At 49.2% G+C, this 25,505-nt stretch overlaps 2 protein-coding genes across 15 annotated transcripts in view; one reads left to right on the plus strand and one right to left on the minus strand.

The window, feature by feature from the left end:
- Positions 1-22,508, plus strand: part of POP1 (POP1 homolog, ribonuclease P/MRP subunit) — a 127,608-nt gene extending 105,100 nt beyond the window's left edge. Inside the window, exon 17 of the mRNA XM_073229861.1 lies at positions 22,373-22,508. Coding sequence (XP_073085962.1) covers positions 22,373-22,412 — 40 coding nt within the window. The 3' untranslated portion in view covers positions 22,413-22,508. The remainder of the gene's footprint in view (positions 1-22,372) is intronic.
- A 379-nt stretch (positions 22,509-22,887) lies between these two features.
- NIPAL2 (NIPA like domain containing 2) overlaps positions 22,888-25,505 on the minus strand; it is a 67,461-nt gene continuing 64,843 nt past the window's right edge. For all 14 annotated transcript variants that reach the window (XM_036995594.2, XM_073229865.1, XM_036995592.2 and 11 more), the window contains one exon: positions 22,888-24,504. In XM_036995594.2, the coding sequence (XP_036851489.2) occupies positions 24,289-24,504 (216 nt within the window). In that variant the 3' untranslated portion in view covers positions 22,888-24,288. The remainder of the gene's footprint in view (positions 24,505-25,505) is intronic.

Raw genomic sequence — 25,505 nt, forward strand, 5'->3', positions numbered from 1 at the left:
GATGTCTAGCACTGAGCCCTCAGGAGACAGGGTGACTACTTGCAATTGCAACTTTTGAAGAACCAAGGGGTATATATGTCAGGGTGGGGTGGGGGTGCATGGCAGGAAGTGTCAAGGGTGCTTGCTGACACTCTGGAATAAGTACCAGCAGTTGGCATGTAGACTCTGAAATTGAACTTGCCAAAGTGGGGAGCAGTTATGGTCCAGCCACTGCAAATCACACAGGGGATCTGTGCCAAGAGCCTTTCTCCCTTTTGCCAGCACTGCCTGGCGCAGTTCTGAATTATTTCCCATTCTATGCCTGCAACAGTCATTAGGAAATAAATCCCAAGACTATTGTCTGGTAAGAAAAGAACCCAGTGATCTGCTGGCTCTGGGCTGGCTTTCCTGCCAACCTTGCCCAGCTGGCTTCCAGCTTCCCTTCTGCTCACCACCACATGATTTTTCCTCTCCCATTTTAGCAGTTCCTCTCTCGGCCTCCCCCATGCCTGTAGTCCAGTTTATCTGTTTCCTTAGTAAAAGGTTGGGGGGTGGGGATTGGTCACTATGTAAAACGTGGTCCTGAGACCAGCAGCATCAGCATTAGAAATGCAGCATCTCAGGCCACATCCCAGACGTGAAACAGGTCTGCCCTTGAACACAGGCACTAGGGGATTCATACCCACAGGGAAGTTGTGGGAGCAGTGGGTTGTCAGTGGTTTCTGAACCTGCTTATCATGGGAAGCATTTGGAGGGGTTGCTAAAAACAAAGTTCTGTGCATCTGAGTGTGGCCCTGAAATATATTGTTTTTACATCGCTCCATGTGTAATTCCAACAGGTCATTTTTGGGGATCATGCTTGAGAATCACTGGGGTAGGCATCTTTTGTGTTTTTCCACTTCTAAGATTCTGATATTTTTGCCACTGACTTTTCACAAATGTGAATGTCACCCTTTTTGAGTGGTATGAATTAGGGGGGCCTAAGGTTGGTTGGTTTGTTTAATAGTAAGGCCTACTTTCTGGTTGTTGAATATTCTGATCAGGAAGTTGTTTTTCTTCCAACATCTAATAGATGTCCCTTTAAGTAACTGTGGGACTCTCCTGGGCTCTGCAGGCTCCCACAGCCTCCTGCGCTGGGGATGCTGTGGTGGCGCCTGGGGTTGTGTTTTGTCACAGCCCCTCAGCTATTCAGCACTGGATGCATGTGTCTGAGATGTCAGGGCCTGACTCCCTGGAACAGCTGTTGAGAGATGGAGCCCGAAGCTCTGACCTCAGGGGTCAAAGTGCCCTCGGCATTTGGTCTCCTCAGGCATCTCGGATAGCCCCTAGCCGTTCCTGTCCACCTACATCAAGCCCACACAAGGCGGAGGGGCCCTTGAGAAAGCAACTCCAATCCTTTGGCCTGGGAGCCTTGCCTGGGGTGTCTGTGGCAGCATCCACCGCCACCCCCCCACCCCCCCTCCATGAGAGGAGAAGAGCTGAGCAGGTTTGAGCTAACTGGCTCCAGGAGCTCAGAGCATTGCAAGCTGAGGGGATGAAGGCCGAAGTCCCCAGGGCACCCCCGCCGGGCTGAGGCTGCCAGGCAGCTGGAGTCTCCAAACCAGAGACCAATGGCCTTAGAACAACCTTCTGGAGCTTGCTTGGGCTCTCGTTTGAAGCCGAAATAGCTCGTCCCATAAATTCCTTTATGTGTCATTAATAGTTTTCTGCCTGTCTGTGGCCTGTAGAGTTCTCCCTTTGGCAAAGAATGGAGAGAAGGTAGGAATTGCTTCTTACCAAGAGCAGAGCTTGGCTCCCCAGAAAGCATGTCATTCATTCAGGTGATCAAACTGGGGATGGTGTTGTGGCGGTACCTCCACAAGGATGGGAGTGGGGGCCAAGGGGAAGCTGGCCTTCAGCGTGGGGTCAATGAGAGTTGGGATTTGGGGTTTTGTTTTTCCTGGGCTAACATTAACACAAACTGAGGGCTCTGACCCTCCCCAGAGGTCATAGGTGAGGGTGGCTGTGGGCTGGGTGTTTGCCATGCTCCCAGTCTGAATCTGTGGGCACAAGTCTGAAGGGGGATGCAGAGTGGGAAGAGGGAGCGAAGTGACCCCAGAGGCAAGCCAGGAGCAGGGATGGTTAGGGGCCCCCAAACCCCAGCATGACACCTTCTTTATCACAGTCACCAGTGGTGCTCAGTCTGTATCACCCTGAGGCATGGCAGAAATTTCTAACTAGTTTGGACTGTGGAATGGGTTTTTAGTTACTTCATTCAGTCATTAGTAAAGAGGGAATACTGAACACTCACTATACATAAAGATTTATGTGCAGTATTTCATTTAATATTTATAACCACTTTTTAATTTTTCTCTCCATTTTACAGATGAGGAAATTGAAGTTTAGAGAGGTTCAGTAATTTGCTAGAAAGACACAGATTGGGGTTTGGGCCCCAGTCAGCTGACTTCAAGTCTGAGTTCATAACAGCATGCCACGCTGGACTCCCTCCCGTCCTCAGCCATCCGGGCCGTTAGACATGGGGCTGGTGCTCTGTGCTGGGCTCCAGAAGGGCCAGATAGAATCCCGAATCAGGCATGGACTTGTCCTTAAGCAGTTCAGAGTCAACAGGGTGTTGCCTTGATGCCATGTGAAGAGGATTTGGCTCTTCCTCTGGCGTGGGAATCAAGTCTTTCTCATCTGATGTTTTCCTAAGATGGCCCTGGGATCCCAGTAGATTTATTTCATTTGTTTTTTTCTCTCTTTAATTTTGTTCTGATATGTTGCTATTATTTACGACTCAAGCACCAAGCACCACCCAAACCATTCATCTTGCCATCGTTAGGCGTTTCTGAAAGGCGTCTGATTATGTCTCCCAATTGGCCTGCTCATGTTTAAAACATCAGCCAAAAGAAAAACAATAAAATACACACACAGCCACCCCTCCACCCAGAAAGGAGTGGGTATGCCGCTAGCATCCTCTTTCTGAGCCTGAAGAGGTCGTCGGGAAGCAGTTGCCTCTCCTGCTCTGCCCGCTTTGGTCTTTGGAGACTCTGTTCATTTAATTCTTTTAATCTTGCCAATAAATCAGTGGGCCTTGCTCCCCAGCCGGCATTGCTCAGCCCTCTGCTCCCGGCCGCTCGCGTGGGCCTCTTTGGGCATAGTTATTCAGTCCCAACAAGGATTAATGTTAATCTCCTGTTCCTATGATTGAATCAAGAGTTATTCTTTCCATCTGTCACCCCCAGGCCAGAGTTGTGTTGTCCTTTCTTCCTCCCACCCGGAGGTCTCTGAGGGCAAATGGTGACACCCTGTCCGTGGACACCACAGGGAGAGTGGGAGCAGCTTCTCCACAAGCATCTGGAAGGCACAGAATGTTAAGGGATTGATTGGGTGGGAGCTGCAAGGCTCTGAGCAGACAGGCGTTTTGTCCGACCCCTTCCCTCATTTTGCCTGCCAGTGGAAAACAGCCCCAGAGAGGGAAAGTCACATGTGCAAGCCCACTCCGTCACACAGCTGCTTTGTAGCAGAGCTGGGACCAGAACCCAGGTCTCCCCACAGGGCCAGGTGCTTCTCAGGACTAACTGTACAAAACATTTTTTAGACAGTCTAAAACTGCAAAGGGAGAGAGCTGATTGGTCTGCTGAGTTGGAATTCTGCTTCTCCTCTTCCTCTCTTTTGGTCTTTCCAGCTTTTCTTCAGCAGTTCTCCCCTCTGCATGTGCTTTCAAGGAGCTGCCAGGAATGCTGGCAAGTCAAAGGCTTCCTTCAAGTCCTGCCCCTTCCTGGCTGGAAGACCTAATGCTAGCCACTGAAGTGATCTGACCCTCGGTGTTCTTGTCAATAAAATGGAAATAATGTCTACCTCTCTATCTTGAAGTGAGACTCAAAGGGAGCAATAGAACCACAAATGGTTTGTATTTTTATTTGTTGAGCACTTGATTCATACCACTCACAGAGCCTTAGCTTACTTTATATGGATTATGTTCTTTAATCATCATGGCAGTTCTATGAGTTATCTGTTGTAGTCATTTTGTAGAGAGGGAAATCTGTTCAGTGAGGCAAGGGTCCCAGAGCTAGCTGGGATCTGTAGAGAAAATGGAAGTTCCTGTGGCCCGAATTCTCACCTGACCCTGGTTGGCTTGCTCACTGCACATGTGTGGGCAATACGTTGTTATTGACTATATAAAGAGCTCCACCCAGTGTTCTGGGCTGCATGGCTGCAGGAGAGCAGAGGCTGGAGTGGTGGCAGCACCGGCATAGAGACCTGCTTGATGCACGCAAACTCGCTCTGAGGTGGATGGGATTCTAGTGCTTGACCTGCCACCATGGGAATAAAGTTGGGTTATAAACCCTTTCACCCCAAGAACATTGCATTGTCATATTTCAGTCTCACCAAATCAAGAGTAAACTTGCCCATGGCTGAAACCCACTGGCAAGACAGGATCCAACCTGTATCTGTCAATGTCCTTAATCAGCATGCTTTTTGGTAAGGGTCTGCACGCCCCATCTCTGCCCCCTTGTCTCTTACATGCCTTCTGGGTTCTCACAGTGACCTCCCATTAACGGTCCCTTGGCAAACAGGGGTTTAAGGTATCATGGCCAAAATAACCCTGGTCAAGGCAGTGCCTGTCCAATCTCAGAGGATTCATAAGGGGAAGGAGGCGGAATGAGGATGACCAGCTCTGGATCTCTGTTTTCCTCCAAACTGTGGGCATGAGAGGATGATCAAGACAGGAGAGAGGCGGCTCCCCGCGCCGTCTGAGAAGGTGCAGTTCCCAGGAATGGCCGCGGGGTGGCGCCATGGACCGCCACAGGCGCTGCCGGAGTCGCCGCGAGAGGGGCCTCAGTTAGTCCCGGGACTGCTGTGCTTGGCCTTTTGCGGAGGCTCAGGAAAGCCACCCCTGGAGGGGCACTCAGTTTTGGTGTTCAGTGCCGCCGGGAATTGGGCGGGCTTTACGTTCCTTCCGATTCAACAGGCGTTTCCGGAGCTCTCGCGGCAGAGCAGGCTATGCTTGGCGAACCCAGGGGCCTGCAGGACCGCGCTGGCCCCTGGGAGCTCACAGTCCACCTAGGGAGGCAGATGTGGACACCATCGCACTCTTCACAATGAATAGGAAGAAAGCAGGACAATTTTTCGTTTTCTTAAAAAAATGCTAAAACTTGTATTTTCTTTACCACAACCAAATGGAAACTTAGTGCTTTTCCAGACCCTCACTCATCCCTGGCTGCTCACTGGGAGTGCGACATCCCCAATAGAAAGTGTTATCTGAGATCCCAGGGCTTAGATGAATGCTCTAAAGATCAGTAAAGGCCCTCCGCACTTGCACAACCCATCACTTGTAACCAGGCATCCCGCATCTATCGCCTCCTGCAAGGCAGACGCTAGCCTCTCTGACCTGCACGCTCTAGCTCCTCCTCAAAATGCGGCTCAGTCTCCCTCAGCATCGCTTTTTCTGAATCCTCCAGAATAGCTGCTCCCTCCTGTGTTGTGTGCCTCCTGTAATTGGGCATTTACCATGTCCAGTAGTAATCTATTCATGTGCCTACGCTGCTAAACTGAAATACCCCTGAGGGCAGGGTCCCTGGGCTAGGATCGCCAGCACCCGGTACAGGGCTCAGCAAGTGGAACATGCTCGTTAGGCACTTATTCAATTAACTGAGTTGCTTGAGAGAGAATGCACCAGATTTTTAAACACTTACTACCTAATTCAATGGAAACATCCCTGTGCACCTGGTACTGTCAGCACTGTTTGATAGATAAGACAATGCTATTTGCAGCAACAGATAAACCCTGAAATCTTAACAGTTTAATGCACTAAGCAGTTAGTCTCACATCACAGTCTGATATGAGTTGGACAGACTTCATCCACAATGAAGCCACTTTACCTAGAGTACATCTCTCCAAGACCTCTATTTTTGTCTGCTCAGGCTGCTGTGACAAAGTGCCACAGCCTGGCTGGCTTATACCATAGACATTTATTTCTCACAGTTCTGGAAGATAGGAAAAGCAAGATTAAGTGTCAACAGATCCAGTTCCAGGTGAGGGCCCTCTTCCCAGTATGCAGAGTGCTACCTTCTCACGATGTCCTCACATGGCAGAGAGAAAGAGACAAAGAGGGAGAGCCTGCTGGTCTCTTTCTCTTCTTTTAAGGACACTAATCCCAGCATGGAAACTCACCCTCATGACCTCATCTAAGCCTGATCACCTCCCAAAGTCTCCACCTCCAAATACCATCACATTGAGGGGTAAGGCCTCAACATACAAATTTTGTGGGGACTCAAATATTCAGTCCCTACAGCTGCCACTACATGGGCACATGGGTGGCCCTGCCCAGAAGTCACTTTGCTCAATTCATTGGCCCAAACTATCCATGTTGCCCCAATATGAAGGCAAGGGGGCTGCTGAAACACCTTAGGAGCACATGCATATTTGGTGAGCACTATTGAACCCTGCCACAAAACCACATGCACACTTACATACACACATGTCCACGTTCAGATGCATATACATGAGTAAACACACCTACGCATGCTCCAACACACACACTAAATATGAAACAACCTATATAGACACAGGGAGCCGGCAGAACAGCATGTGTCCAAAACATACAAGGAAAAGAAAGTGCATGTGTAAGATAATCTGTATGTTGAAAAGTTAAAAGGGCTGCATTTCTTAATGTAGTTTTTTCCCCACCATTATTTAGTAAAGCATTATGCTTAGGACTGAAAAAAAAAGTGTTTTGGGAAAAAACCTGAAGAGCAGCAGGCAGAAGCAATGATGACACAGAAAGATGATAATGTTCTCTATTTTTAAGGATAATAGTTCTGGAGACAAGCCGTTCTAGGGCTGTTTACAGTGGGAGCAGCAAGACATAGTCTTTGCAAGATTTATCTTGAGCACCAAGGACAATTGTTGTATTTCTTATATTTTGCATATATATAGAAACAGGAGAGGCAGGAAGGGAGTGACTACAGTACCGCCTCAGGCAGCTTTGTGCTGCGCCCTCCATGTGGGTGTTGATGGCTGACGCGGAAGTTAGACCAACTTCAGGGAGGTTACCCGATGACATTTTGACATTACAGAGACTGTAGGTGACATGTCTTTGTGGAATTAAAATATTTGGGCCAATTATAACAATAAACATGCCTTAAAAGGAAAAAGAAAAGGTTTTAAGCTCTCAGTGTTGACTGATCTCCTTCTCCCCTCAGGGGAGGCCTGTAATGATGCCTGGGAAACAAAGACATTCTTTCACTTGGGCTTTTCTGGCGAAAATGAGATTCCCTGGGAGCTTTGGATTTCACTCCAACAACTCAGTCTAGCTTGATAAACATTCCCGGAGTGACTGCTGGGCCTTGGCACTTCTCTGGGGGCTTAGAACACGATGTTCTCTTGGTTTCTGCCTGCAGGGAGCTTGCAGTTTGGCAAGAGAGATAACACACAGCCTTAGTAACTAAGACAACAAGGAAGGTGGGAGGTCCTGTGGAGGGTGTGCTCACCCATGCATGTGTGTTGGGGAGCGGTCTTCAGACCAGGCCTGGAACGTGGGTATGCCTTAGCGCTCTGACCTAGAAGGGCACACAGGAGGTCTTCCTAGCACTGCGAGGTGCTGCAAAGCAAAGGCCCACCGGGAGGCTGGGAAGGGGGGCTGGAGCCGTGCCTGGCCACTCCGAGTGCTGCCGCCTTGACTTCCCTTGGCCATCAGCAGCCCCCGCGGCAGCACCTGGATGGTTTAGGAAGTTGCATCTTGCAGCTGGGCTATAGCTGACAAGAATGGAGAAGGACTGGAGACCAAGACAACAGCTTGGAGAGGTGGGCATGGTCTCAGGGGCAGGGGCTCGTCCCTGTGGGGTGTGCCTTCAGCACCCTGGGAAGCTGCCTGAACTGGAAGGAAACGTGATCGTCACCAGCAGCCATCATGGCTGCTCCCTGAGTGTTTGCCTTGTGCCAAGAGAGACACCAGGAGCCTTCTGTGTGGAGCTGGGAGTCAGGGAGCCCGGGGCTACTTCCCAGGTCACCCTCTGGCAAGTTTCTTGACTTCTTTAGGCTCAGTTTCCTTATTTGTGAAGTGGAACAGACAATGGCAAGTATTGGCTGGGTGTCCACCATATGTCAGGCAGTTGGTTTCTGAGCCTGTGCTGTCAGCCACAGAGCCCTCCAGCCCCGTGTGTGCTGAGAGAGGGCGAGAACAGTAAAGCCATTAGTGTTGTACCTGGCACATGAGACTGCTTGGTGTGAGCTGCCATCATGCACTGAATGTATGTGGGGTCCTGCAAATTCCTGCTGCAGCCCTAGCCCCAGGTGTGATGGTGCAGAGGTGGGGCCTGTGTGAGGAGGTCAGTGCCCTCCTCGGAAGACACAGCAGAAGAGTGCAGTCTTTCTCCATGCTTGCACAAGGAAAAGCTTATGTGGGTACATCGTGAGATGACAGCCTGCTACAAGCCAAGAGAACAGACCTCAGAATGAAACCTGCTGTACTGACATCCTGATCTTGGACCTCCACCTCCAGAACTATGAGAAATAGATTTGTGTTGTTGAAGCCATGCAGCCTGTGGTATTTTGTTAGGGCAGCCAGGGCAGACTAAATCAGTCACCTAACCTAAACCTTAATTCCCCAGGTCAGTCTCATTAGACCCATTCTCTACAAAGGGAGTTTAAGTAACACGATCTGGCTGACACAGCAGCACAGCCCCAGTCTGAACCCAGGCTTGGACCCATGCCGCGCAGGGGCAGGTGAGAAGCCTGTAGCTGGGGCTCAGGTCTCCGGGGCCTGACACTTTACTCTACTGCCCTTGGCGAGTCCCCTTCTTCAGTTCAACTGAGGATTTTCTCCTGTGAAATGAGAACAGTTTGGAAAGGTTATGTGTGCCAGCAACACTGAGTATGAGCAGGTGAAGGCTGTCTGTCGGGGTTCGGCCCAGACACGGAGGCAGTGTGAGAGCACCCTGAAATGTGCGATGGAGCTTCCCAGGATGGCTTCTCTTCACTGAGTAATATATTGTTAATAGCCGCTACAGAGTAACTATAACAGAGAATAGTATGATGGTTCCTCAAAAAAGTAAAAATAACATTACCATTTGATCCAGTGATTCCACCTCTGGTATATATGCAAAAGAACTGAAAACAGCAATGTGAACCGGTATTTGTACATCCATGTTCATAGCAGCATTATTCACAATAACTGAAAGGTGGAAGCAACCCACGTGTCCATCTGTGGATGAGTGGGTTACCAAAACGTGGTATAGACAAACAACGAATGGGTCATTATTCAGCTTTATAAAAGATATTCTGATACCAGCGGCGCCATGGATGAACCTCAAAGGCATTATGTAAGTGAAAGAAACCAGTCACAAACGGGCAAGTACGGTGCAGTCACTGCTAACAACTCTCATGGTAAGAGGAACGAGCGGAAACGTCAGGCCAAGAGGCCGGTGCTGGCCATTGGGAGGCTGTTCCCAGAGAGGGCTGCTTGCCTGCATGGAGCTGGTGAGGACACCACTGAGGTTTCTCTCCCTGGTTAAGGAGGTGACAAGATAGAAAGCCACCAGCCTGTGGTTGCTCCTGGGCTTCATGCTGGTGAATGGCAGGGGGGGTTCCTTGTGCTCCCAGCCATCTGCCGGCCCCACCGTCCCGGCCTCCCCTCCTTGGTGACAGCCAGGCAGCTGTGGCACACGGCAGTCTGTGGCTGTGCTGTCTGGGCGCTGGGGGTCAGAAGACCTGGCTGCACCCTCACATGCAGTGACCCTGAATGAGGTGCTCAGCCCCTTTCTGCCTGTTTGTCCCACTGCACAAGGACTAGGGAAGCTCACCCCATCGGTGTGTGGAGCGGTGGCTCCTCTGTGAAGCCCGCCTGGCCTCCCCAGCATTTCTTCCTCTCTGTTCCTGTGGACCAAGGAAACTTCCCCCTGGGAGTGTAGACCACATGAAATTGTAAACTTGGGATGGGAGGTCACTGCTGGGCCCCTAGCACGTTGTTGGAACCACTGTTCCAGACGTGAATGGTGAGCCGTGGAGCCTTGGGCATGGAGGGAGAAGACCCTTGCTCAGCTTCTCCCTGCTCCCCTTGGGTCTCGCTTCCCTTCCTGCCTCCTTCCCCTCCCCCATTCTCTGGCATGTCTCTTAGCCTCCTCTTAAGCTTTCTCTCATGCCTGGGGGAAAATAAACCTGGTTGGAAGGGATCAAATGAAGTCCATTCCAGTAAGGTAAGAATTAGGTTCGCAAGGTTTTGTTGCTGCTATTCCCAGAGGCCCTTGCACCCCGACTGTGGGCAATGACTTGATGTCACAAAAGGCAATGTGGTAACTGGCTTTCAAGAGAGCTCTGGTGAATTTTGCCTCTGTGTATTCACACCCTGTGCAGCCCCCTCACGCTGAGGCAGGCCTGGCCTGTGCGATGAGCAGACTATGGTAGAAGTGATGGGAGGTGACTTCCAAGACTAGATCAAATAGGCGTTGTGACTTCTGCCTTGGTCCTTGGATCATTTGCTCTGGAGGCAACCAGCTGCTCTGCCCCAAGAGACTCAAGCAGTCCTACGGAGAGGCTCACACGGGCAGGCGCAGAGGCCCCAGGTCGAGAGACAGCACCAACTTGCCAGTCAAGCATATGAGTTACATTGGAAGCACATCCTCTAGCCCAGCCAAGTCTTCAAACGACTGCAGACTTATTTGGTATCCACCTGCAGCCTCATTACAGACCCTAAGCCAGAAATGCCCAGCCAAACTGCTCCAGAATTCCTGACCCACCAAAATGATGAGATTATCAGTGGTTTTGGGTGTTTAAGCCTCTAAGTTTTGGGGTGATTTGTTATGCAGCACTAGCTAACTAATGCAGACAGGACCCAACTGGAAGAATTTTAGACATTAAGACCCTTCCTAGAATTTAACTGCTTACTCCTGGAGTAAGGCCGGCGCAGCATGCTCTAGGGGCACTTTTAAACCATCTTGCTGCCACACGCACTCCATGCTGCTGCTCCCCTGCCTGCCCCTCACCTTCCGCAGCCTTGGGGTTGCTCAGCACTGCCCACGCCTCGGTGTCACCAGCATTCCTCAGTGCCTGCCCCTGGGCTCAGTGCTGCCAGTTCACCACCTCTGCTTGCTTTCAGCATCTGCCTCCGCCCCCAGGGCGGCAGGTTTGGGTGAGGCCCACAGAGCAACAGATGATTTTCCTCTGAGTCCCTTCAGAGTGTCAGCCATGGGCCGTGTCTGTTTTGGCAAAAAGGGCTGAGAGAGGATTTCTGCTTGGGATCGGGGGGACCACTGCACATGCTAAGACATTTTAAAACACCATATAAGAGAAATGGCTCATGTTGCTCCTAAGTTCTAAGCAAAAGGAGCTACTCAACCAGACAGCAAGGACCTTGGGAACAGGCACTGGGTGCCTTTTCTCCCTTTCTCCCGCTGGCTCGTTCACTCCTCAACCATTCAGCAGCAAACATGTAAGCACCAGCTGCTGGGTGCTATGGTAAACACAGGAGCAAGCCACACAAGAACCCCTGCCCTCAGGGAGCTTACGTTTTGGTTGGGGAGGTAGATGATAAGCAAAATAATAAAATGTATTCAGTTGAATATTTGAGAGCAGGAAGTGCTGTGAAGAAAACAAAAGCCGGGGCAGAACAAGTGTTGGGAGGTGGCTGCAGTGTCAGTGAGTCAGGAAGGCCTTCTGAGCTGGTGACAGCTAAGGCCTGGAGGAGGCAAAGGCGGGGGGCTGTCAGCGCAGAGGCCCTGAGGTGGGGGCACCCGGATATTAAGGGGCAGCAAGAAGCCCATGTGGCTGGAGCAGTGTGTGGGGGCAGAGATCACTAAGAAAGGGGTCACACTGAGCACCCTGGCTTTTACTCTCAGTGAGCTGGGGAGCCCTGGTGGGGTCCTGAGCACCAGAGCCTTTTATTGAAGAACACATGCTGCCTGCGTTTCCTCCTGTCTCCTTTCCCCAAGGCATTCCCCAAAGACGGAGGCAAGAATCTAAAGTCTGAGCCCCCATCTGCTCACACAGGGCCTTCAGCCATTCCCCCAAGGGGCCCGGGTGTATCAGTACAGGGCGCAGGTGCACAGGTACTCCCCTGCTCCAAACCCGGACATGCCCTTGGGGGAGCCCCTCATGGGAGCAACAAGACAGCCACTCCAGCTCCCCAGCAGGAGGTGGAGTTCAGGGTCGGTGCTGGGCCAGGAAGGAGGCCATGTCCCCTGGCCTCAGACACCTTTGGCAACTCATGCACAAGTCACATGCCATGGGCCCCATGCAACTTATGCTCTCCACCAAGCAGCCCCCCTGGGGTGTGGCTCTCAGCTGTCTGAGCCCTCACACCCAGAAACCACCACCTCCCCCTACTCTGTCTTGTCACTCTCTTGACCAACATGAACTCCATCCTACTGTTTTGATACAAAAGATCTGGATTCTGGCAGGGGTGAGAGTTGACGGAGTGCTGTGCCGACACCACCAGTGGTATTGAGGGGCCTGCACCAGCTGGATGGACACAAGTGCTCTGGGATGCTTACACTCGACCACTGGCATTACTGCCTCTGAGATCCTGTCCATTCCTTCCTCCTCTCAGTATATCTTGTGGCCCCATGGCTGGTTTGCAGCTCTTGGAAGCGGGCTACTGGGTCTGTTCTCTGGAGGCCCTTATCATTTCTGCAGCACCTACCAGAGTCTTGCCCATGTGGACTTTCATTAATATTTACTATCTGGGTCACATCATAGGCACTTGGTCACTTCTGCATGTAGCCGAAGACAAATTCTGTCTGGTGATCTCAGTCTCTTTGTGTGCTTGTGGCGTGCACATCATACATGCACGTGCATGGTGCTCCATGTCCCTTCCCTAAGCTGTTTTCAAGCTAGGCTCTTACCCTTGCTGCTCTGACATGGTCTCCTCGCTATCGTTTCCTTCTTTCCTGCCTTAGGCCTCATCTGAGATAATCTTTGATCCCTCTTCTCCCCGAGTGGGTCTATGACTCACAAAGCCCCATCCTGGAGAACAAACAGACCGTCCAGCTCCCACCTCCGCCCTGTGTCCCGGCACTCTCTCTCCAGCAAGGATGAACCTTTATTGCAGCAGCGAGTCAGGGTTTGGTTCTGGGCTGGTGACGTTATTAAAAACAGATTTAATAATGCTCCCAGCAGTGAGTCGCCTGTCCAGTAATGGCTCATCGTAGTCATAAAGCTAAACAGGACCATTTAGGGGTCATCTAATCTCTGCTTTTAGGCATGACCACACCTACGTCATTCCAGGGAGAAGGAATTATCTTTTATTTGTTTTTTTTTTTTTAAAGACCTCCAGAGAGAGCTCAGCCACCTTCAGAAATCTTCTGTGATGATACAACATTCCCTGGGCCACATTGTCCAGCTGTGCATGTGCATGTGTGTGCGATGTACACACTCCCAGGCTTCTGCAATGATTTCTGTCCCCCATCACTTGTCCTTGGCCCCACTTGTGCAGCCACAGGGTCTCAGACAGTCGCAGCAGAGGAGTGCAGAGAACGGCGGGGGTGAGAGCAGGCAGCATGCACAAAGGTGGCACACTTTGGTGCCTGAATTCCAGTCCTCCTGCCACAGACTTGCTCTGTGACTTAAGGCACACTGATTAGTCTCCTGAGCCTCAGCTCCTCTCACTGATTAGGCAAGAGCCTAGCTTGAAAACAGCTTAGGGAAGGGACATGGAGCACCATGCATGTGACAGGGAATAAGACCAGTTACTTGGCAGTGCTGGGGTGGTGGGAGATAATACATGTCAAGTGCCTCATCCATAGTAAGTGCTCCGTAAAGACCGGCTTTTATTGGGGGTAGAAAAGAAATGATGCCTGGGGAGGCAATGGTAACTTTTGGATTTGAGAACCTCCTGAGAACAGAATGTGTGGTGCGCGTGGGCATACGTCAGTCAGGGCGAATCCTCCTGGGAGCCTTCTGGGGAAATCCTGAGGCAGCCTGAGCGGGAAGGGGTGCTCGTCCTAGAGCCATTTGCATCCTGGATACTTCCAGCTGACTGGCCATGGCATCCTGTCCCCAGGATGTGGAGGGCATGGGCACACACTGTGTGATCAGTGGGAGGTGATACATGTTGCCTGACTTGATGAGAAGCAACCTGTCCCTGGGCTGTTGGTTTCCATGGCAGCACTGGGAAGAGCAGCCAAGCAACCAGGCAGTTAGGCTTGAAAGAAAAGTAGCATTATTTGGGAACCTAGTGACTGTCATAGCTGTGTGAATGCAGAATACAGAGATTCATTTACATAACAAATACTAACTGAGCACCTACCACATACCACACATGTAGGATACATGAGTGAACATAATAGACAAAGATCCCTGTTCTTGGGGAGCCCACATGTGGCAGGTGGGGGTGGAGAGGCAGAAATGGGCAATAAACATAATACATATAAAAATGTTGCAGTATTTTAGGAGTTGAGCCATTCTATGGGAAGAAAGAGGAAGAGAGAAAGTGTTAACAGGAACTAAGACTGCTAAGTGGAGGTGAGGTGTTATGATATTAAATAAGGTGGTCAGAGTAGGCACCTTTGAGAAGATCACCTTTGAGCAAAGACTTAGAGAAGTTCAGGAATTAGAATGGCAGAGAGAACTGCATGTACAAAGGCCCTGAGACAAGTGCATGGTGTGCTCGAGGAACAGGGAGGAGGCAGTCTGGAGGGGGGTGAGAGCTGGTGATAGGGGAGGGACTTAAAGGCAGAGGGGGTGTGGACCTCACATCACATAAAGTCTTTGGACTTGGGCTTTTCTATTCTGACCACTTAGATGGCTGTAGCGATAATACAGTGGGAGATGAAGGTGGTGGCAGTCAGGAGGAGACTAGTCCAGGGTAAATCCTATTTCACAAACAGGAATACCGGAATCAGATGAGAACATAGATGACTGTAACTCCAAGTGGAATAACCTGAGTTGCACCCAAAACAATGTAGAAAGAATTCTACGGAGGGAAGGAACACATCTGGCTGATAAATTATAAAAATCTTCAAGTGTTAGAGATGGGCTTCGAAGAATGGATATATACGAATCAGGAGCAGGGCTGGGAGGGCGATTAGGGCAGGAGCTGCAGCCTGTGAGAAACATGGAGGTGGGGAAGGTAGGACAGAACAGGCCTTGCTCTACCCATTTGCACTGTGCAGCCTCGGCCCGTAGCATGCATGGGAGTCTGAGGAGCAGAGACAGCGGGCAAACTAGTGGGGAAGCTGGGGTGGTATTCCATATGGGATGAATGGAAGACCTCTAATGGACTGTCTGAAACGAGGGCAGTACTGGTGGTCTGGGAAAAGGTGGAAGTGTGGGTGGGATGCTGGGGAACAGGGTTGTATGTGACCTGACTGGCCATCAGCCAAAGAGGGGAGTTGGAGATGGCCCTGAGGCCCATGGTGGGCAGCAGAGAACAGGGGTGCCACCAAAAGAAGTCCTTTGATGTCAGGGGTGGAGAACAGAGGAGAGGAGGAAGGCAATGGCTGCCTTTGGGCACAGCAAGAGTAAGATGTCCGGGGAGTGGGGGCGGGCAGTGGTCCACTGGGTTTGGGGATGCCAGTCAGGTGTCAAGGCCATGCTCAGCTCCCGTGGACTTGTTGTTTGCTGAGAGGCTCACAGGATCAGTGGGAGGACTGTATGTAATGTTAGGCTTAGAAAAGGGGCAGGAACCAAGTGAAGCCATGTGGCCGGACCTATGACTGGGATCAGGCTTCTGGCAAAGGCTGGGTGGTGTTGCTGTCGCCGTTATAACTGGGTGTTGGATGCCACCACTGCTGGTGGCAAAGGATAAATTTCAAACTGCCCCATACTCCAGACGCAGTGTCAGGGAGCAGGCATCAACTTCCAGGGGTTGGGGACAGGGAGGGCTGCCTTTCTAGCTGAGTGGAAATCTGGGGTGTTATGCTTCCCAGCAAGGCTCATGCCATGGAGGTTCCCAGACAGCATGGGTGTCACTGGCTGGGGGCCCAAGGAGACAGAAGTCCCTGTGTTAGTTCTCTAGCTCTCCTATAACCAAGTACCACAACTGGGCAGCATAAAAACAGAACTGCGTTGCCACACAGTTCCGGAGTCTAGAAGTCCAAGATCACGGTGCTGGCAGAGGGCAGTAAGGAGAAACTGTTCCTGCCCGCACCTCGCGTTTGGTGGCCTCGGGTTCTCCTCGGCCTGCTCATGGCTGTCTTCCCTCTGTGCGTCTGTGTGTGGCAATTTCCTGTCTGCATGAGGACACCGGGCATACTGGATGAGGGCCCACCCAAATGACCTCACTTTTAACTTGATTACCTCTGTAAAGACCTCATTGACAAATAAAGTCACATTCTGAGGGAGTAGGATTAGGATTTCAACACATATTCTGGGGGGGACTCAATTCAGCCCCTAGCAGTCCGCGATAGTAGCATGATGGTTTGGCTTTATAACTTCATTTCACTTTTCCTCTCAAGAACAGGATGGTTTTCATCCTGATGGTTTTAGGTAGATATTTATGTAACTGTCAATTTTTAAATTATGGAAATTAAATAAATCTGCTTTGCAGTTTCAATCATTCATAAAAACCAGTTAACAGGCTTTGGTTGGTTCTCAGCAATTTCTGTTAATAGATTGTAGATTCAGTGCTCTGCTTGAGGGAAGTGTCCCTGGCCCTGGGATGAATGTTTTTTTCCATTATTAACTTTAGTGTTGTGGTGCAAAAGTCAGTCAAGAAAGTGAGGCTGTTCTCATTGCTTTTGGATGGAAAACACACGTGCAGCTCGTGGGTCTGCATGAAGGGGCCAAATACCAATTTGTAGCGAGGACCTGTCACCCCCCAGCCCACCCAGGAACAGCTGGCTCACCAGGCAGACCTTTTCCCCACATGTTTGACATCCTCGTGATTTTTAAGAAAGGACCTGAGTCACAAACGTGCTGTCAGGCCTGCTCAGTCCGTGTAGGTAAGATTTTCCTGTCTCGCCACCTTCTGCCACTGTTACTGACTCTGCTCTTTCCTGAGCTTTATTCTGAAGGAGAATATGGTGTGCCAGGCCTCAGGCCCCCTCTTTCCACAGTCTTTTTATGTTGTGTCACCTACCCTTCCCTCCTACATCTTCCCTCTAAGGCCCAGCAGACTGGAAATAACAAGCTCTGATTTACAAATGGGAAAACAGGGTGACCAGGAGCAGATAAGCACCAAGCAATCTATCTCCCTCTAAACAGGACTAGAGAAAGGAGACATGGGGATTAGCGCAGCAGACCTTTAAAAGAAACCTACCTGCAGCAAAAGAAAAGGAAACAAAACATGGAAGAAAAAAACCACACCCTCCTCTGGGTCTCCGGAGGGGCTTGCTGTTCAGATGTCCAGAGAAGCCCCTGGCCCGGGCAGACAGCTGCAGTGCTGAGTAAACAGGAAATGCCAGGAATCTATTTTTATTTGGTGCTGTCTTTACTTTCCCTTGTTTCAGTGGAAAATGAGTCTGGATTCCACAAAACTCCTTAGTGAACAACAAACATAAGTGGAGGCAGTGCCAAGGCGGTCTTTCTTCAGTGGTGGTTTGGACACATTTCTTCTTTGAAGAGACCTTGGAAGGCTCGGGTCTCACCGGGCAGGAAGCAGGTGGTTTGCTTTAGAGAGAAGCCCGTGGGACGGCAAGTGAGAAGAGTGCCTGTGCCTCAGGTGATGGATTTCTGTCCTCTCCACAGGAGCCTGCTTTCCCGTCAGCAGCTGACCGGGGGGCCTCCCGCTCAGGACCCCACATCAGTCTCCCAGGTGCCCTCCAAGCCAGAGGGGGAAGGTGGCTGAGCATACAAGGTCCCTAAAGATGCTCAAACTGCTCCCGGAGGCAGAGCAAACCCGGCACTAGCAATTCCTAGCATGGCCTAGGGGTGCGGCTGGAGCTTGGGGTGGGGTGGAGAAGCCTTCTTCCACCCCAACCCCGCTCATTTCTCTGGTGCTACCGTAAGGCCTACCTGCTCAGATCTGCCTCTGTGGTGGACAGAGTCAAGGAATAAGGTGTTTTAAGTGTAGAAAATCAGATGTTTGCTTGCTGTTGAGCTCCACGGTGTTTTCTCGTCTGTGTAACGGGGGTGGCTGATGTTTCTGTCCACATTAAGGTGGCATCACACCATGCTGCTCCCTGAGGCACCCATCTCCCCACCCCTCACTCAGGAGATGCCACTGCTGTCCTTAAATGACCGCATATCAGGTATGAAGCCTTTAACAAGAACAGGGTTCTGATGGTCATTAAGATCAAGCCTAGGATCTACCAAGGACTTGTGGTCATTTTCTTGGTCCCCTTCTTCCGCCTCCTACCTGAAGACTATCCCATCAGTCACGGCCTCTAGTTCTGCACTAGAATCTGACTAGTGGTGAGACATCCTCCTGGCTTTCATGAAGCATTTCTCAGATGGTCATCCTTTCCCCTTATGTGCTAGTGGCCCCGTCTGACTGATGCCTTCTGGAAACTCAGAGAGCTCTTTCGGTGCCCAGGAATGACAGTCCCTCCAGCCAGCTGCAGGAGCAGGGCTACTAATGGAAGCATGGCCCTCAGGGCGGCGAGCTTCCCACGCCTGGCCTCCCCGAGGCAGGCCCAGGCCTCAGCTCTGCTGCCCAGCCCTGCGAGTCTCTGCTTATCTGCTTACTTCCCCTTCCTCTGCCAACAGATCTGGCTCTTAGCTCTTCTACACTCATGGTTCCTTCTTCCCTATAACTTCAATTCAGTGCTGACTGTGGCTTGCTCCTGGTTCTTAGCTGACCCTCTTACCTTCAGGTCTCTCCAGGAAGGCTTCCTGCTTCAGCTTCCATTCCCGGCACCTTGATTCTCTCCATGTCTCCCGGAAGGTTCTGGAGATAGAGGCTCTGGCTGTCCCAGCACATGCTCCTCTGGGCACAGCTTTTCTGGCCGCTGCCTCTGAGGACACTGTCCAGCCTATGGTCTGGCTGCATTCAGTCACCTCTGGTAGGATGTGATGTGCCACAAATGCAAAACTGGAATTCAATCATTATTTCTTGAATGTTTATTATGCCATCTAATATCGGTAGTGAATGACTAAGAAAGGTACAGGGGGGCTGTCATTAAATTTTGACAGGTGAGTTATTGATTATGTCCTTAGGCCCACCCTACACCCCCAGAAGTGAAGTTAATGCCATCAGCTATCTCTCAAGCCAAGCCCAAAGCCTTGTGTCTGTATCAGAGCTGTCCCCTCTGTGCCTTCTAACCTACCTTTCCCGTCCTATCAGCTGGCTTCCTCTTCATGTGACCCCACATTACAGATGTTTACCAAGTTTCCTCTGAGCTACTCAGCTTCTCTTGTTCTTGGACCTCCTTTGATGTCCAGATTCTACATGTGCTGCAGAGACCATCTCAATACCTGTATTAGTCTAGTTCTTGGGCTGCTGCCACAGAGTACCACCAATGTGGTGACTTAAAACAACAAAAAGTTTATTCCCTCTCAGTACTAGAGGCCAGAAGTCTGAAACGGGGACCAGCAGGGTTGCGCTCCCTCTGCGGGCTCTGGGGAGAACCTCACTGGGTCTCTCCCAGTCTGGCGACTGCAGGCTCTCCTGGGCTTGGGGCTTCATGGCTCCAGTCTCTGTCTCCAGCTTCGGGTGGCTTTCTCCTCTGTGTGTGTCTTTTCTTCTTCTATTTCTTATGAGGATGCTTGTTATTGGATAGGGTAATCCAGGATATCCTCCCAAGATGCTTAATTATATCTGCAAAGACCCTGTGTCTAGGTAAGGCCACAGTCAATAGTTTCTGGGGTTACGAGGTAGACATATCTTCTTGAGGGGGCATTATTTAAACCATTATAATCTCCAATTCCCTTGAAGACTGTCCCCTTGCCAAAAGTGACCTCTCTGCCCTCTGGGCACCCATGTCCTTTATTCAAGCCTCTTAAGGCACTTTTCATGTCCTTTTGTATAAGGTGGACAGTTTGGTATGAGTGGTGAGAGTGTGGGTTGCAGAGTCAGATGTCCTGGGTTCAGATCTTGGCTCTGCCACTTGCCAGCTGAATTGCACTGGTCTAATCACTTTACTCTTTTTGTCAGGGCCAGGATGCAGTGGCATGTGTAGGGCACACCATTTAAGAAGCCACTTATTCTTGGAGCCCTGCAAGTGTGGGGGAGGCCCTCTCGCCTCCCTGTGAGTGAGATTTCAGGAACTTCCCTCAATTTCATGCCCCATGTCCCTCTCTTGCCTCAGCCCCCATCCTCGCCTAACTCTTGCCCTGGTTTTTCAATCTGTAAAATAGGGATAATGACCTCTTGATAGAGAAATTATAAGGATTAAATGAGTAGCACAAATAAAAGGTTTAGCACAGTGCCTGGCACACATGAAGAAATCGCTCAAGAAATGAAAGCTGTTGTTTATCTGACTAGAAAGTAAATTCCTGAAGAGCTGGTCTTCATGTCTAATTCATTTTTATCTTCCTAATAACTTTAAACACTGAAAAATAGTATGTGATCAATTATGTTTGAGTGAATTAATATTTGCCAAGTTTGAGGCACTTGGTAATTGGGTTAGCAGTAATTGGGCAAACAACTCAAGCTTCAAGTCCCTGGATCAAGAGTTCTTGAGCTGATTCATTTCCTTGTTCGTGTTTAGTGTTCAGGTTTAGTTGAGGTGCTTTGAACAGAAGGACTAGAGCTCAAGCCTCAGAAAATTGCTGAGGTTGTTTTTCAAATTAGAACCATGAAGGAAAAGGCTCCCAAAGTGGGGTGCATGCATGCTGGAAGGGTTAGCTTGCATCTGGAGAGCAGCAGCTCCAATGTGCAAAGTGGCTTTGGTCCCTGTGTGCTGGTCCCATCAGGAATGGATGGGCTGGTGCTCCTCGGTTATGCACTTGCCAGCTCCCTGGGAAGAAGATTCTTTTCTGGAACATGGAGACCACCTTGCATCTTGCCTGGAACTCTGTGCAACTGTTGGCAGCATCTGGCCCAGCTGGGTCCACCCGGCAACACCACACTTATTTGATATTGGGGTTGATATTCCTCTTTTACATTGCGGTTGGGACTCTCAATAAAGACTGACATGGAAGGAGTTTCCTCCCGTTCTAGCCAAAAATGTTTCCTTGGATGGGACACAGCTCCTGTAACTGATCTGCTCTCCTGGCACAGGATAGCATGTTGTGTGGTACCCTGAGGCTGGTGAGAAAGGGGACAGACTCAAGAATTCCTGGGTGGGAAGGCTCTTCCCTGCGTTTACCACAACTGCTAAAACACTATGCTTAATAGCCCATATTTGCATGGAAACTGTGCATGTGTAGAATTTTATTTTTTTACTTCAAGATGGCCATAATTAGAGCCAGACTGTTGATGAGTCTGATGATTAGAAGCAGCTTCTCAATTCCCCACAATCATGTGGGGTTCAATCCTGAGATCTGGTTCTAAAAGTTCAAAATGTGTGGTGTTTATCTAGCAACCTCACTAAAGCACTCTTAGTCACTGGTGCCAGACACATGCATTAGGTTTGCATTGCCCAGTTTTAGGATCGCCTCTATCACCAGCCACAGAATTCCAGTGAAGTCTGGAATGATGTTGGGAAGGTTCATGTTAGTAACTGCTATATTTGTGTCCATAATATCCCTATTAAATTAGCAAGCATGAGGCAGCCTTTGGTGTGACTGAGCAGGTCCAGTCACCATTCGTGGCTGAGCTGCACACCAGGAGATAAGGAGCCTGAAGAGGGCTCTTGGCTTCAGGAGCTTGGCCCGGTGTCTTTGCTCTTTGAGTCACGTCCACCACTGCACCGGTGCTTGTGGAGCCACGCTTGCACATTATCACCAGCACTCAACAGTGCTGAAATCTCACTGATCTATGAAGTCTGTCCTTCTCTGTCACACAAGAGAGTCTCCAGGGGCTTGTGGGAAAGGGATGGGGGGTTAAAAAATACATTCTGAGTCACTGCTTGAGAAGTTTATTTTATTTTTCAAATGATTCTGGTAATGAAAGTATTATAGAGCGAGCAAACACTTAAACTGGAAACCACCAGATGGCAAAGTCCTCTGCTTTAATCTACTACCTGAGAGCTAACTACTACTCATTTCAGAAGCTATTATCAACTGGTACAATGCTCATAAAAGAACCACTGCCTTTACAAGAGAGAAACTTGGGCACAAATGATCTCATTGCTTCCATTTGTATCTTACATAAGCAGCAAGATGCTAATGTCAACATCAAGACTTGGTTCCACAATCTCGGAGTATCTAGTTTGTCATGAATCATGAAGTGTCATTTTTTTAAACTCTCTAATGCCCAAGGAGCAAGAAAGAAACTGCACAGGAAGGGCAGAGGAGTCTAGATCAGGGTTTGGCAAGTTACAGCCAGAAGACTGGCCCCATTTTTGTAAATCAAGCTGTAATAACACCCAGCCACGCTCACCCATTACACATTGTCTACGCTGCTCTGATGCCACAGTGACAGAGCTGGGTAGTTGGGACAGATGTTGCATGCTCAACAAACTCCAAACATCTACTCTCTGCTTCTTCACAGGAAAACTGCAGATCCCTGGTCTAGACAAATGGTCAGCTGAGCCAAGTGGTGGCTAAGGGTCCCCAGCTCATAATGTCAAGGACTGGGCTGGCTTTGGCTGTGCTCATGCACCGTGTGATTCAGAAAACCTGACGAGCCAGTACGACGACACCGCCTGTTCACCTTTCTTTGGAGAAGCAGTCTGGAAAGTAAAATTAGGTCTGAATATATTTTACATGGACTTATAAAGCACTGCTGGATTGCTTAAATATGCATAAGTCCGTGTCATTTCTCAAAACTTTTAAAAGATGCAAATGTTGGCAACCACTCAAGTATTGGGATTATGCTTGTGTCTGTGCAAAATTCTACAATGCTCAAAACCACGTGCTGTTAAATGTAGTCCTACTTCTAGTAATTAACTCTTTGGTCTAATTATGCCCCCAATCTTTGAAACCAGTTTTAAAAAGTCACCAGACACATTTCTTAGATGATCCTTCCAGTGCCAACATGTTGGACCAATTCAATAAAACATGCCATAAATTATAAGACTTTTATTTGAATTAAGGGGACACTTTCCACAATGGCAAGAATTGTTACCAGGAGTTCAAAAACCAGACATGGGCTCGAGGTTATTATTCATACATTGGTGATGGATTCAAATCTCGCCTTTGTGGCCACGTTTGGCCGGTCAGAAGTGCAATTATGACAAAGAATGAAGCTGAAAGACTTGAAGCAGCTCAGCTTTGGTCTCAGTACCTCTGAGTTAAACAACTTACACAAATGCAAGACAGCTGCTGTAACAGTATGGGACTGGCATGTCAGAAGTGACCTCAAGGTTTTGAACTGTCATTAAGGATAGGACCTATTATTTGATGTTGGTTACAATGAAGGTTAGTTCTTTTCTTCTCATTGAAATATTAGGTAGATCATAAACAACAGATACGATTATGGACTCTACCTGCAAATGGGTCTTAGTAGACATATGTGACTAATAGCACCAGAAAAGCCAGGATACAGGAGCAACTGCCTTCCCCTCTAGACCTAGAGACCACCTGGCTAGGTGCTGTGTCTATAGACTGAAAATGGCTGAAATCCAGTTTCTTAATTATAACTATCCTTTTACTTAAAAGAATTTATAAAGCTTGAGATAATGACTTGGAGAAGAAATAGTGTGTTAGTGAAAATGTCACTAAGAATATAAACACAATTTTTGAGACTTGTGTTGAGAGTTAAAACATATAAACCCACTTGATAAATTATAAGCGCTAAACAAATCCAGGCAGTAGGATATGCAGTTTCCAATTTCAAGTTATGTATAATAGGACCATACAGCTGAATAAGATGTCATCATTCTATATTTTTATTTTAAAAAACTGGTCCTACTTCTTAATTTTTTCCTTTCTCAGTCTTACAAAGTTCACTAGCCAAGGGCCTTTAGTTTTGGTATGCGCCATCACAGACTGCCACTTACAAGTACTAATTTTAAAGACACCCTCAATTTTCAAAATATGGTTGTTAGAGGGCTAGTTCTCAGAAAAGGTGATTCACCATTCTAATTCAGGAACAGAAACGTGAGATCTTTATGGGAGGCTCATAAAAGATGTCTTAGGAAAAATGAATGTTCTCAAACCCTTGGTTCAGGAGTGGGGTTGTAGGGTGAAGTGTTTCTTTAAATCAAAGCAACTGACACTATAAGCTGTGTGGGGAAAGCAGCCTATGTGTTCTGCAGCCAAATCGTGAATGCACATTTTTGTGTGACATTCCTGCTTGGCTTGCCAGGCTCTAATGAAGACCTAGATGGTTAGACGATCACTGGGGAGAGGTCCAGGGTGCAGGGAACACTTCACATTACATTCCACAAAAATATTAGTCTGTCAAAGCCTAAGAAGGCTCTGATTGTCCACAGGAAGGGGGTTGGGGTAAAGGACTGACTAATGCTAGCACATGTCAGTGTAAAATAGCTGCTGACACAAACTGAACACGTGCAATCTTTTACAAAGGTGGTCCGAGTAGCAGGCCAACAGCCATCCCTCTGGCATTCTAGACCTCTTTCTTCTCTCCACTTTGGTTCTTTGTTGAGTCACTCCCATTAGGCAAAGTTCCATAGGATAAGCCATCTGAATCTGGTTGTATTTTGTCCAACATTTGTTTCCCTGTGTAGATAATAATCACAAAAAAGTCTTTTGAGGTCTTGCACAAGAATAACTCTTCCATAATTCATCCCCTATCTAGGCCACGTTTTTTTCCCCTTTTCTCATACTATGCAGTCTCCCTCTAAACAAAAGAGATAAATGTCACGGAAGAAAAGACCCATGGAACCCCATGCCCTTCATACATGAGCGTGCGCCGTCCACGTGAGAGCACTACCTGCCTACCCCCAGGACCCATGATGCCGGCATGGAAACCAGGGAGGAGCAGCTAGGAGATGAGCACGGGGCAGGCTGCCACAAACAGACCTGTCTCCCTAGTGCTCTGTCTTCTCCACGCTTAGTCTACTGCATATAACAACATAGGAAAATAGTCTTTCACAGTGGCTTCTAAAGCTGGTATTGATCCTATGTATGGGGCTTTGTGAGGTAAAAAGTAGAGTTAAAGGTAAAAGTAAACTTTATTTCCTACCAAAGAACTTCTAACCACACAAGTCACCTACGATGCACATCTCTGCCATGAACGCCAATTGAACGCTCTTAGCTGGTAAGATAGTTCAAATGGGACAGAGAACACAGAATTCTGAGGGCCATATACTCAGTTGCGGGGACAAGGTTGTAATGGTCTTGCTTCAAAGGGTCGGTCTTAACAGAATGGTGGAGGGATCTTTGAGAACACCACTAGTTTTGTCTAGAAACCCAGAGGCCACGCCAAGTCCCTAGCACAGCTGAGACTGTTGGGCATGGGTGGGCAGGAGAGGAGGTGAGGACATGGCAGACTGTTTCCTGTGTTCTGGATATCGTTGTCTTCTGATGTCTGCATGACTAAAGTGAGTTATTTCTCAGTGCGAGTGGGGAACTGGACAGACAAAGCATGTTCAGCAGATCAGGATGAATGAGGGAAGTGGGAAGGGAAGACATTCCTCATGCTCAGGTGGCCGTGGAGAATGTCCCGCCCGGCCCACAGAGCATGGGCACCTCGGCCTCCCCAGGACCCGTGTGCCCCT

Source organism: Manis javanica, chromosome 2, assembly GCF_040802235.1.
Source record: "Manis javanica isolate MJ-LG chromosome 2, MJ_LKY, whole genome shotgun sequence".
NCBI lineage: Eukaryota > Metazoa > Chordata > Mammalia > Pholidota > Manidae > Manis > Manis javanica.